At 39.0% G+C, this 14,575-nt stretch overlaps 1 protein-coding gene across 1 annotated transcript; it reads right to left on the bottom strand.

Annotated features, from left to right (window-relative positions):
• Positions 1–2,526: 2,526 nt before the first annotated feature.
• LOC130078232 (melanoregulin-like) lies at positions 2,527–14,403 on the bottom strand. The gene is made up of 5 exons (XM_056243759.1): positions 14,067–14,403; positions 7,422–7,608; positions 4,036–4,126; positions 2,928–3,091; positions 2,527–2,729 (listed from the first exon to the last, which is right to left on the bottom strand). Exons 1-5 carry the CDS (start codon positions 14,132–14,134, stop codon positions 2,658–2,660), a joined length of 582 nt encoding a protein of 193 aa, XP_056099734.1. The 5' UTR covers positions 14,135–14,403; the 3' UTR covers positions 2,527–2,657.
• Between the last annotated feature and the right edge of the window lie 172 nt (positions 14,404–14,575).

The following is a 14,575-nucleotide window of genomic DNA, read 5'->3' on the forward strand; positions in this document are numbered from 1 at the left end:
AAATGGTGGCAGGGTTTGAAAGGAAATAAAGTTCAGAAAGAGAGAGTAGAAGTGAGAAAAGAGTGGAAAAAGAGACAAAAGAAAAAAGGACAGGCATCCTGCTTTGCTATAGTACTCTACTTTGACCCAGTTATAAAGCTGATATGAAGTTGGACTCATGCAGTAATTACAGTCATTATGAAATACAATCACATATCCTTCATAGGGATAAAATGCTCCTATTTTTCTCTGTCTGTGAGGAGGCGAATGGGGGCAGATCATTTTTCATAGACAGATCCTGAGATGATGTAAGCTGTAGAGAGTTGGAACCTGTCTTTTGGTCATGGATGAACATTTCCAGCAATTGCTAGAGGGACGGGACAACAAAGCCAGGACTATCACACTCATGCACATACATACACTGACATGAGCAGACGCACACACAAACACATAATCAGAACAAGGTGTTTCTGCTGGCCTTCAGCACTGCGAGAAAGCCAAGCTTGAAGACTCAGAAGATTTATAATAAAACCCCTCCTCCTCCTCTTTACACTGCTTTCTCAATCTCTCTCTTTCTCTGCTCCACATCTGTTTTTTGGCCCCTCACATCAGGCCCAGGAGACAACAATATATAGGTCAACGTGCACAGCTGAAACTATGACCACACTCACTTATTATCTGATAGAAGGACATTAAACAGACATGCGTGGCATCAAGCAGAGGGTTACGAAACACACTGTAGACAATCTTCATCATGAGATTTCTCATCTCTTCAAATGATTGGTGAGATCATGCTGGACTACTGCTGAGTGGAAAGAAATTATTTTCAAATAAATAGGTTAGACTGACCTCTGCAGGCAAATCTGATGAAGTACATAAAATCACAAAAGGGGGACATTCAAGTGTGTGTTCACTACTCACTCCTCCTAATGTGTGTTCTTGGATGGGTTAAATGCAGAGCACAAATTCCGAGAATGGGTCACCATACTTGGCCTTCACGTCACTTGACATCACAGCAACACCAACCATCCAATCAAGTCCTGATGGACAAAATATAGTCCCGCCCACTGTTGGGTGTAATGCATTACTAAGTAATTAATTACTACAATTTAATTACTTTTTCCTTGAAAAAATGTAAAGTAAGGGATTACTCTTACTTTTTCTGTAATTTAATAATTGTTACTTCTGATGTAAATGCATTAAACACTGTATAGAAGAGTATTTAAAGAGTATAGAGTATTAAATACTCTTTAGAACTATTCTATATAAAAACAATGCTGGATTTAAAGCTGCAGTCCGCAATTTTTCCTCTGTCGCCATCTCTGTTCGAAATCTGCAATTGCAGTCATTCGCGGAATTATCAACTTTACGTGAGTTGTACCTCGGCACGGCACAGCGCGGATGAATCCAATGTTTTGAGGAGAATGTGCAGCTGTCAGTCACTGCGCCGGTGTGGATACTGTCATTAGGAATCACAGATTCTACTTTTTGGAAGTATGACCAACATAATAATTTTCACCCTAAAATGTCATCTGAACAAGTAAGTAACATCCACTTTTGTTCTTCTGACCAACTAAGGGAAAAAAGCCATTGCAGTAAATCACGCTGATTAAATCTAACGATCGATTATCATATCACGTCAAACCGTGCAAATTATACTTTGTTCTCAAATTGTTAATGTTAACAACATCAGCATTGTGTGACTACATTTAATGCCCTTCCGATATTATCCTTGTTTTCGCATGGGCCAGTTGCAGTCTCTTTTTCCAAACTCTTTTGCATTTTACAGCGGGTGAATCTCTAGTTGTCACTGGTGATTTTCATTTGAACTTTTCTGGATCCGGCATCAAATTGATAAGTTTAATTATATCAAGTGCTGCGACAAAAGGCTATAAATCTCCACCTCCAGCATCCTCACACTCAACATAGCCTACTAGCCGAGACTCCTTCTTTATGTGTACAGATGTGACGTAATGACGCAAAGACTTGCGCGAATCTCCCGCGGAAATCCACCAGTACCACTGGAATTAAAAACATTATTACAAGCTTTCCGTTTTGAATAGTGCTAAAGGCAAGCAGATAGTTTTGAACACTGGCTGGTTATGTACTTGCTCAAACATTTATTTTGGATCATTTTTAACCCAAAAAAGCTTTAACATCCAAATATAACATCTAATGATAAAATGTATATTTTTATTATAACCTTCTGCCTTTAAATACTTTGGTCAGTTCAAGAACAGTTTATGCAATTTTATATTATTTATTTGAAGAATTCAAAGAACAGCCATGCCCTAAATTTCTTTCGAGTTCAAAAAGCCTTTTCACAACATTTTGTATTTATTTTAACTTTGTATTTTTTATTCACTTTTTTATGTTTATTTATGTTATTTATTTACTTACTTTTCATTATTAATGTTATAAGTAAATGTTATGTAACAGTGTTTTTTTTGTTTTTTGTTTTTTTAAGTTCAATAAATACACAGTTAAAAAGAAAAAGCCATTTCACTCAGATATTTGTCACAATAGGGAAGAAATGACTATCACAGGTTATGTTTCATGATGACTTTAATGCCATTCATTCTTAATTCATTCATTCTAAACATCAGTGAGTTTATTGATTGAAATAGTTAATGAGTAGCAAATGAGTCCAAACGCAAAACTTCCTTTCCATCTTAAGACTACATTTTTGGATATTTCTTTTTGGCCAACCGCACAAAGTCTTCAGCACTGTCCAAAGACACCAGGCGATCCTAGGAAATGATCATTATAATTAAAATATTTCAAACCGACTGAACTGCTTGCAAAACTGGGACAACCGTGATCAAGCCAAACATAATAATGTAGATAGCTCCACTGTAGATAGCTCATCATGATGAGAGTCCATGTAATGTACACATACTTGAGGCTAAAGATTAGGACTGTAATTTATTATGCAGACATTAATTTACCATGACGAAGACGTATCTTTCATTGTTGCTGAGCCCACAGGGGAAGAGGCTTGTCTCCTTTGACACTATGTGCAGCAGTTCTCTGGCCTTCTCCACATTGTCCCAGTCACTCCGAACGGTTTGTCTGTTCACTGTCAGTAAGAAGTCCACCTCCCTCTGGTAACCTGGATCAACAGATACCTTTACATGAATGCACGTCTTCAGACACCAAGGCATGCTTACACTCCACACAGCCATTACATGGGCAAATAAGGGTCATGTTTGACTTGGTATTCTATTGCTATTATCCGCTGGCATTGTGCATTTAAGGTTAAATAATGAACTGTTTTAAGCACAAAATGAACATTGTTCTCGCTGTGACAAGAGATGGAAAAGTAAGCAAGAGAATTTAATAAGACAGAGAAATGTGAAAATAAAGAATAAATATAATGTAAATAAAACAAAAATATACTGTATATAAAAATACATACACTAGGCCTACCACCCAATGGTTTGAGGTCAGTAAGTCTGAATCTCTTATGCTCGCCCAGGCTGCATTTGATCAAAAATACTGTAAAAACTGTAATATTGTAAGATATTATTACAATTTAAAATAGATATTTTCTTTTTGAATATATTTTAAAATGTAATTTATTCCTATGATGCAAAGCTGAATTTCCAGCATCATTACTCCAGTCTTCAGTGTCACATGATCCTTCAGAAATCATTCTAATATTCTGATTTGATACTCAAGAAACATTTCCTTATTATTATCAATGTTGAAAACAGTTGTGCTGCTTAATATTTTTGTAGCAACTGTAATACATTTTTCAGGGTTATTTGATGAGCAGAAAGTTCAAAAGAACAGCATTTATTTGAAATATAAATATTTTGTAACAATGCCTGTCACTTTAGATCAATTTGATGTGTCCTTCCTGAAAAAAAGTATCAATTTCTTTAAAAAAAATCTTACTGACCTCAAACTTTTGAACATACTGTATATAAACGAAACATATAAAAATAATATATATATATATATATATATATATATATATATATATATATATTACATTTTGAAAAAATGAAAGAAAAAACTGAATATAAAATATAAATATATGGTCCACCTCACCCAGCTGAAGCAAGATCTTCTTCCAACGTGTTCCAACTTCTTTACGAGCACACCTCAGACTGTGGATATCATAGTTCAGCTTCTCCCATTCCTAACACACACACACGCACGCACGCACACACGCACACACTGTACATCTTCTATACAAAACATAAAAAATGACTGGTATTACTAACATTGTGGGCACATTTGGTCCCCACAGCATATGGTTTACTGGGGACCACACACACACAAATATGTTTGTATAGCACTATTCATATCTAGCAGTGTTGGGCAGTAGCGTCGCTACAAGTAGTGACGCTACTAGTTTAACTACATTTCTCAGTAGCGTGGTGGTAGCGTCGTTGTTTTCTGAATCAAATAGCTTTCCAGTAGCGAAGCTCTTTTTTTGATTAAGTAGTGCGGTAGCGTCCACACAAGCTACATTTCCCCAAGCATTTCTAAAGCTCAAGCTCAAATCGGAAATACAACTACTAAGTATCACTGATGCATAAAGACGATTTAAAAAGGAATCATGCATGTTCTGCGTGTCTCTGTGAATGAATGGCTCAGACGCGCGGATTCATTTACCACACACACACACACACACACTGAAGCACGCTCGCGATGTTTTCAGCCTATATGAGGACATTCATACGTGCACTTCATCTACACAGCCGCTCTGAGAGTCACTTTAGAAGCATTTTAGCTTGATTTGAGAAAAACTATCGTCATATCAAAAAAACACAGAGAGACTCAAAGGTCTACATGGCAACCTGTCAAAATAAAAGGTTGGTTTAACCTTTGAAGAAAGTTTTGCTTAAATCATTAGGCCTACATTTTAAATAAATTGGTCATTACAATTTAAACCATTAAAAAAAAAACATTTCATAGCTCTCTTAAAATGTCATTTATTTAAAAATTTTAATACATTAGTATTAAATTGTATACGTTTCATAATTTCAATTAATTACACGTTTTTGATTACAAAATTTTTATTTAACCATTAAAATGGGAGTCCAGAAAAATGAAAACGAAATAAAACTGAATTTGGAATGTGGGGGAAAAAATTTATTCTATTTTTAAAAACATTTTTAAAAAAAATGAAAATTTCATAGGGCTCTACAAACCAGCTTTTTGGTGCATTACCACCACCTTCTGCTCCGTATGGTGTGACATCACGTACCAATATCAATCCTTGGGCTGACACGTGAGAAATGTACTTAATGGAAAAAGATGCACCCGCTCTTGACACCTGGTTTTGTTATAGTTTTATATAGTTATATGGTTTTATGTTATGTTATGTTTTTTGTTGTTGTTTTTTTTGTGCCAAATTGGTTTGGAACAGTTGTTGAATAAACAATTGAACTGACAAATTCTGCCTGTCTATATTTGATTGACAGTTTTATTGATCACTGAGATCACATATTGACTTGGAATGAAGTATAAAAATAAAACATTTTATAAAATGTAAAAAAAAAAAAAAGCTTACATGTAGTAAACTACTTTTGCCATATCGCTGTAGCTGATGCCGCGTTCCAGGCAACCTGTAACCCGTGTTTTTCCAACCTTATACCCGTGAAAGTGCACTGGAACGGCAGTCAAACCCGTGACTTCCCACCCTTGAACTCGTACTAGATCGATGTACTCCCAGTTACGAGTTCTGACGTCACATAGCCCGCAAAACCATACAAAACAACAATGGCAGCCCCTACGGATGCCGTGTTTCTGCAGGCAGTACACAGTGAGAATACACTTTAGGACAATATAACGTTGCAGTCAAATTAATAATAATATAATAATAATGATAATAATACACACAAGATTATGTATTACAATGTTATGTGTCTGAAACAATAAGTATGTATATACACACACACGATTATGTATTACAATGTTATGTGTCTGAAAAAATAAGTATGTATATTGCGCTCAGGTAGTTTGGCGTGACTGGCCTGGAATGCTACAAAGTCGTGAGTCGTGGTTTGAAGTCGTGATTTACGTGCTCAAAAACCTGCCTGGAACGCAGCATTAGCTTGCTACATTTCCCAGGGTGGTAGCTTCAGTGTAGTGAAGCTACATTTAATGTAGAGTAACTGCTAGCTTAGCTCACTACATTTTCTAAGTAGCTTGCCCAACACTGATATCTAGTCTATGAATCAACGAATCTGTGCCCATGCAACCGAAATTAACAAAAATAAGAAGAGCGGTCAAAGAGCAAGACCGAGAGAATGCTGTGAAGAGCTTTGTGGACGGAGACGTAGTTTGCGTGGCAGAACATCACTATTGAGTTACTGTCAATTGACTCTAACAAGTTCCTAAGAGCATTATGGACCACGTGCTCTTCCAACTGCCCAGAGACAAACATGAGAAAAGCTTACTGATCCTGTATGAAGTGGAGACTAACTTCAGAAATGATAAATATTTATCCATGTACATCATTATTTTTTTAAATTAATGTGTCCTTATAATCTTTAATCAAAATAACTTCCCGTCCTTCCTGCTGTGACATTTCTTCTCTTCTCTGATGACGTTTACTGGCGCGAGGGCGGGAAAACCTGTCACTCACGTGACATCACAGCAATAGGAAACCACAACCATCCAATCAATTCCCGAAGGACAAAACCAAGTCCTGTCCTACATTTTTTCTTGTTCGAGAAGCCGTTTCACTTGGATATTCGTCACAATGGGGAAGAAAAGACAACTTCTGTTTCATTCCGACTGAGTAAGAATGTCTGCTGTGCTCATGTGATTTTGGTTTACAGTTAAAATGATTAAAATGTAGCGAGCCAGATCAGTGTCCTGCTGTCCTCACCTTAGCGTTGTGTCTGAAGTGAACTCTTCATCACTTGTCTTTCTGGCACAGTTGAGTGAACCGAATTCAATTTGAGAAAATTGGCAAATTGCATCGTCCTAAATTCCAATGTATTCACTTGTAGCCAAACTATAATACAAAAAAGTAAAAATAGCATCTTCTCTAAAACACGAAGTAGTACTTGATTTTGAATTGGTTCATGCATAAATATATAAGATAATCTGAAAATTTGTGAGCTGATGTTTGAATGCATGCATTTGAATGTGGTAAATATGACATGTAATGGTAGAGAGGGATCCTGTCTGAATATAAGAGGCAACTGTGGGCTCATTGATCATTAAACTAAAAAAATGCGACCTAAATTACACACAAACTGCCCTAGATTATCGTCACACTTGACATTTCCCAGAATTAATTTTCAAGAATTGTGTAAGCTGTCATTCATATGCCCATATTTAAGTGCGACTCACAAAGAATTTAAGAATTAACTTGGATATAAATGCAGTAAAATATATTCGCTTGCTTAGTTCTGTATTTGTTTTCGCACTTCGTTCTTACTGTATCTCAAAGTGCATGTGTATTTGTTCCTTACCTCAGTATCCCTTTCCGCTTTGTTCCTCATCTTGATGAACGTGTTTAATTCAGCATCTGATTCCCCCTCAGTAATGGAGATGGAGGTTTGAGTGCTGCTCCAGGTCCTCCTCTCCTTCTCTGCTCGAGATCTGCTGTCCTGCAGCTCATGACCCTCTGCTGTCTCACTGTCCCTGGACATACTGGTCCTGCATTAAAAGACTTTATTAAACAACACTGCACAAACACATCTGGATAAAGTTCTGTTAAAAATGATATTAATGAACTCGTCATTTCTACAAATATATAACTATATATAATTATTATAATATATATCATTATTCTTATAATTATTAAATATAATTAAGACATTTAACAATATAAATTAGTATTATGTATTTATTTTTCATTATTAAATACTAAAAACCATTATTAACCATTTTTATATAATTTTAAATGATATTAAATATTTTTAATTTCTTATTTTTGTCATGATAAATTATCTTTCAATTATTTATACTCCATACAAGAAAAAGACACATTTTATATTTGTTATTTTTACAATATAACAATAATTATTCTTAAAATTATTAAATATAATTAAAATATCCAACAATAATAATTCTAATGTACTTAATTATTTTTTCCTTTTTAAATACTTATAACAAAACAATTTTATCACTCACTGCTTGTTGAAATTCGTTTATGTTTTTTTTCCATGATAAATATTTTCTTTAACTATGTACTCTATACAAGGAAAAATGTCAAGGTTACGACTGTAACGTCTGTTCCCTGAGAACAGGGAACGAGACACTGTGTTGATGAGGCTATTGGGGAACACCCTCCACGTGATCCGGTGTCTGAAAAGCTATCCAATCACGGCAATCGATATTGACCGGCGACAGCCTATGACGTCACTACTAGTGCGACCCGGAAGTATAAAAGGGGCGCATAGAGAACATGTCATCCACTTTCGTCTGAAGGGACTGTTCAGCAGGCATCCCCGAGGCATGGCTAACGACGCAGTGTCTCGTTCCTTGTTCTTAGGGAACAGAGGTTACAGTCGTAACCTAGACGTTCCATTTCGAAAGGGAACTCGCACTGCATTGATGATGCTATTGGGTAACGATGTACAATCCCACCATGCTGAGGGGAGTGCATGCCAATTATGGCTCGTGACAAAAACATCAGAACTGGCAGTTTCAACCTGAAATGCCAAGAACACACTCCCCCTTCAGGTCACATACAGGCTGTCAGTGACATTATTCCCAACAGTCACTGCCCAAGCTATAAGCCTCAAAGAGGCCTCCGAACAAAGGAAGGCCTACCAAGGCCGCTCAAAGGCTTGGAACCAACAGCTTCCATGGAAGGGGATCCTTTAAGGCAGCGGTCGGGAACCTATGGCTCGCGAGCCATACCTGGCTCTTTGGCAAAAATCATGTGGCTCGCGAGGTCTCTCACCCTTTACCAACAAACGAGCGAAACAAAAAAAAAAGACACATCAATAGAGATCGGCTCTCTGCAGAAAAATCTGCCAGTTACAATTCCCTTGTAGCACAGTCTACCGAAGTTAGTTAAACGTTTATGATAATAAGTATATTCATGTTGTACTGGCAAAAGTGCGTAGCCTATTCAGTGCTGGTCGCGCTCGCGAGTGTTACGAGTCATCAGAGCAATCAACTTGTCTCTGTGATAACCTACAGCTCCTGCACTGGGATTCAAGCAGCTGCAGCTTGTTTAAGGTAGGCATAATGGCGAAAATCAGCAAAAATGTAAAAGAAGGCTATAAACTTTAATACTTTCACTTTTGCTGCTGAGACCCTTTATGACAAATGGGTCGTATTTTTGATAATCCACGCAGATTTCAGTTGACGATTCTGTTTTAAGTTATTAATAACAAAAAAGAGAAGGATGTGCTTCATATTGAAAAGAAATATTAAAAGCGCGATAAGTCGCGAAAGAGAACGGAAGTACTGGCAGGATGCTGTGTGCGCGCGCAACACGGAAAAGCATAGCCTTTGTCTTCGGTTGCGCACCTAAACGGCCAAATAAATACAGAAATATATAAAAATGGCAAGTCGAGTATTCACGTAAACACAGTAAATGTAAGTACTGTGTTCTCTCTCTCTCTCTCTCTCTCTCTCTCTCTCTCTCTCTCTCTCTCTCTCTCTCTCTCTCTCTCTCTCTCTCTCTCTCTCTCTCTCTCTCTCTCTCTCTCTCTCTCTCTCTCTCTCTCTCTCTCTCTCTCTCTCTCTCTCTCTCTCTCTCTCTCTCTCTCTCTCTCATACACATACACATACACAGACAGAGAGGATTTATGCTCATCAGTTGATAACTCAACCTCACAGTGAAAGCCCTTCACAATTAATATTGAAACTTTGCTAAATATTTGTTTGTTTTTAGCCTAATGCTGTTGAAATTTTATTGATAAAAAGCACGTCTTTAATAATAATAATATTATATAATTATTTTACTGTGGGTCTTTTGGAAAAATGCTTTAACCAAAAATGAAAAAATGGCTCTTTGGTCAAAAAAGGTTCCCGACCCCTGCTTTAAGGGAACATGGCCAGGGGGTCCGAAATGAGTCCCGTCCAGTCACTTTCTGAGGGGAACATAAAGTCAACCCCACATGCCACCAGGGAGGCTGACTTGGTCAAATTTACTGACCTAGTCTTGCCAACAACATGTCTGTTTCCTAAACAGAGTCTCTCACAAAATCCAATAGGGAAAAACTGTAATTATGGCAATAGTTCACTCAAAAACCGGATCATAGAGACGGGCATCCTGGAGAGTAGAACTCAGCAAAGCGCTTGTTAACCCTTACAAACGAGGGGAGTAACTCTACTCGATCCTGGATCTACACAGTGCTTCAAAGCCCTGTGGAGGATGGGTACTCTGAAGGGACCCTAATAAGGGGGGCGCCTCCAGCTCTAGGGCTGATCTAACAGGGAGGCCTCGTGAGAATCCTTCGACCTTCCGACCAGACTTAGAGAGTTAAGTATTCAAACAGAGCGATCCTCAGATAGATTCTGAAACACTATGCTCAACCTGATAAGTACTGACCAGGCTCTAGGCTAAAATCAGGGAGGCTCCATGGGGCCTGCAACGTGATATTTAATGCCTTTGCAATGCTAAGCATCCAACTCGTAGGGGAGCCGCCTTCAAGGAGGCCTGTTAAGGCCTAACTACTTGATAGCGAGGATGTATGCAGAGCCATCAGAAGCCTAGGTGCTCTCACAGACATTTCTGTGGGCCTGGTTATACTTATTTAACATTGCCAACAGGCCGTGTACTCAGCAGAAGTGCTATCAATCCTTTAAAGCAAGGAGAGTACAATCTTACACTACCAGAGTATCGAGGAGGCCTACTGTAAGGCCTACAGCTTCGAAAGTCACAGGGGTCAGCTCAGGCAGTGCTTCGGCTCTAAGGGAGCATACACAACCATCCCAAGTGGGAGGGAGTCACTAATCTGTCTCTACCTGAGCCTGGGTTGTGAAGGGTGATAATAACATACGAGCTATGGGTAGCAAAGTACTCTAATTAATGACCCTAACAAGGGGAGCACTATCAGCATGACCCTAAAGGATGTATCAGGGTTGAGGCCTATTATCTTGTAATTTCACAAGACAGATTTTATATTCTCTACTAAACCCAAGGGAATGGAGGCCTCAGTAAGTGGCCAACGACATTCGACCTTATGACCTTATATTCAAGGGGCTCAAAGGAAAAATCCTTTTTAACTTAAAGCCTTGCTGCCAGCTACCACACTCGATGCAGTAGGGCGGAGGCCTGAGCACACTGCTTCTTACTCTCTAGAGAGAAAGACCTGACAACACCCATAGATATCTGCATGGGAGGCTTTTTGAAGGTAGCCTGCTACCTATGCTGCTATCTACCCTGTTACACCACTAGCATTTACACCTAATGCAAAAGGCAGGCCTTGGCCAGACGACTCTTGAGTAAGAGGAGGCTAGTACTAGGAAAAACTAGATTACAGGAAAAAAATCTCCTGATGGTCTAAGGAACCTACACTCAGATACTGAGAGGCTCGAGGCGAGAATGCTTAGCAGACCACCACCAAAAACCTAGATACTTAGCCTAAGCCAGATATCGAGGCGGCCCCATGAGGGCCGACACACAAATATTATATGTCTGAAGTTCAGAGCTATAATCTCAAAAACGACTCTCCAAAGTGAGAGGAAAACTACTGCTCTAGTATAAGGTGGCCATCAAGGTGGCCTGATGAGGGCCAACGGTTGATTTTGTAGCTTGACAGAGCGGTGGCCTCGGTAGAAAAACTCCCGATAGGGAGGAAGCCATCTCACACAGAAATGTCTGTTTTAAGCTCGAAAGAACGGTGGCCTGACTAGAAATTTTTCGTATAATACAGCCAACCTGTTCACTACCACAGATTGGCACTACCCACTATATAAGCCTGACGACTCTAAATCAGAGGAGGCCTATGGGAAGGGTATGCATAGCCTACCTATATAAGGGAACTTCAGGGCCATATTTCTACCCCTATAAAAAACCCTAACCTAACACAGCCCTTAATACATTCTAACAGGGAACCGAGGTCTACTGTGCAACCTTACTAAAAAACTCTTGTAAAGGGAGGAGATCTACAGAGCTCAACCTGCTGCCCGTAGAGTGATGGCCTAAACGACATTCACAAATGGAGGCCTATCACCATAAAGAGCATAAAAGCTTACTTACTACCAAACCCGACGCCAGACCTACAGACGGGTTCCACATTGAAGGAATCACTCATCACGGGTCCAGCCTCAGGGCTGATGCAAGAAGCGCCTGGGGTGCAGATTCGGACCGCGTGTTATGCAAGATTTAATGCAGCCGAGCGCACCTTCGCCTCTCTGAACTTTCCCATCACCGTCTCGACGGAGGTGCCGAAAAGTTCAGAAGGCGACACTGATGCATCGAGAAGAAAAGCTTTCTTTCTCCCTAGTATCATCCAAGTTCAACCACAGATGCCTATCCCTGGCCTGGCCCCGGCGAGCTAATCTGTAGTGCTGCGCAGCTCGTCCACTGTGTCAGGGGAAAGACCCCGACCTCGGTCCAAATCTTTCAGCAGATCAGTGTGGTATGCTTTCAGCACAGCCATTGTGTGCAAGGCATCACCAGCCAGACCGGCCATCGAGTATGCCCTGCCATTTAAGCGCAATGTTTGTTTAAAAGGCAGGGCCAGAGCACTTAGTGTTGATGCCTCTCCAACCGCGAGATAATTTGCGAACCTCTCGTCAATTGAGGCATCGACACATACCAGTGTTCGCGCATCCCAGAACACGGGTTCTTCCATGCCTTTTCGATCTCATTGTATAGATCGATCAGGAATGAAAGGCTCATGGGAGTTGAGCGTTATGGCTAGAAATAAACCGTTAGTAAAGTCTGCCACGAGCGGTCTCTTCCCTCATGCACTCATCATACGCGGGGCAGGATGGCTGTGAGGGTTCGAGTTGTAAAACCTCTTCACCCTCATCAGCCATCTCCAGCTTTCTTGGGCTACCAGCAGAGCACTCGCTGTCAGATCAGAGGATGTTAGTGACAACACATCCTCATCCGGCAGCCTAAACTCGCGAGCCTCCGAGGGGCGTGAGAGATAAACAACTCTCTCAAACTCCTCCGCGAGCTCCCTATGAAACCCCACGGTTCTAGTCTCTGCTCTGCCTCAGCGCGAGCAGAACCTGAATCACCTGGCACAGATGTCTGGCCCTCTTGCCTCGAGAAGAGGGCCAGACGAGAGCGAAGTTTTCTCAAGGGAAAAACTCAGTTAGCACAAGCAGTTCCCTCAAGAACTGATCGTGCTTGCTCTGAGCCCAAACAGTAAACGCACAAGTTGTGTGTGTCATCAAGTGTCAATATCTTAGACACGGATCCACACATTTCCTGAAGCATTTTTCACAAGCCATGATTACCTTTTGAAGTTTTCAGGTTGTAGCTTACAAACAAAACAGTCCCTGAAGACGAAAAGAGGATGACATGTTCTCTAGGCGCCCCTTTTATACTTCCGGGTCGCACTAGTAGTGACGTCATGTGACGTGCCATGATTGGATAGCTTTTCAGACACGTGCAGGGCGTTCCCCAATAGTGTCATCGACGCAGTGCAAGTTCCCTTTCGAAAGGGAACACCTATATAATAACACATTTTATAGTTGTAATTTTTACAAATATATAACAATATTTATTCTTAAATATAATTAAAATATTCAACCATAATAATTATTTTTATGTATTTATTTTCCTTTGTAAATATTCAAAACCACTATTAACCATTTATATAAAAAAAAAGGAATCAAATGAATAATGAATGCTTATAGTATTCATTTTTTTTATTGATAATAAATTAATTGATAATAAATTATGTACTCTATACCAGAAAAAAACACATATAATAACACATTTACTGTATGTTTTTACACATATATAACGATATTTATTTGTATATTAATAACAATATGTAATCTTATATTATTAAATATAATTAAAATATTCAACCATAATAATAATTTATCTATCTTTTATAAATAAATAAAAAATAAAAAAAATCACTCACCGCTTGTGGTATTAATTTCTATTATTTTTTCATAACAAATTATTCTTTAATTATGTACACTATATACAAAACAGAAAACACCAACATTTGGTCACTTACCTTAAAATGCAATCTTTCTCCTCAGTAGTTCCATGAATAGGACAGCAGCCAGAATAAAAGGCGCCCATTTAGAGCAACAAAAAAATGTTCCCCCTAAAATGAGCTAAAATTCAGTGCATCATCATACTCATGGTCATTGTTATAGTAGAGCAGACATCCTCCATGCACTAGGACAGAAATTTGTGCTGCTGAAGTTATTTCTCACAGACGATGTCCTTAACTTGATAATGGGCCACTCTGGCCATGTGACTGCACTGTTTAAATGCCCTTGGGACTAACTACAGGCAAAGTAGTCAGGTCTAGCACAGATCTGCAAACATCTGCGGCTTATTTAAAATGTATACATTTATGTCTGTATATACTGTATATATATATTCAGTATATGTTTAAATGACATACTGTACTTCATGTGAGCCACATCTGTGGACTTTCTTTGTAACCAAATTGCTTCAGAATTCAATGGACTCATATTGCGCAACAACAGTCAGCATTAGTTAATAGATACAGTT

The sequence above is a fragment of the Rhinichthys klamathensis genome, unplaced genomic scaffold (genome assembly GCF_029890125.1).
Source record: "Rhinichthys klamathensis goyatoka isolate OS25496 unplaced genomic scaffold, OSU_Roscu_1.1 h1tg000838l_1, whole genome shotgun sequence".
Taxonomy (NCBI): Eukaryota; Metazoa; Chordata; class Actinopteri; order Cypriniformes; family Leuciscidae; genus Rhinichthys; species Rhinichthys klamathensis.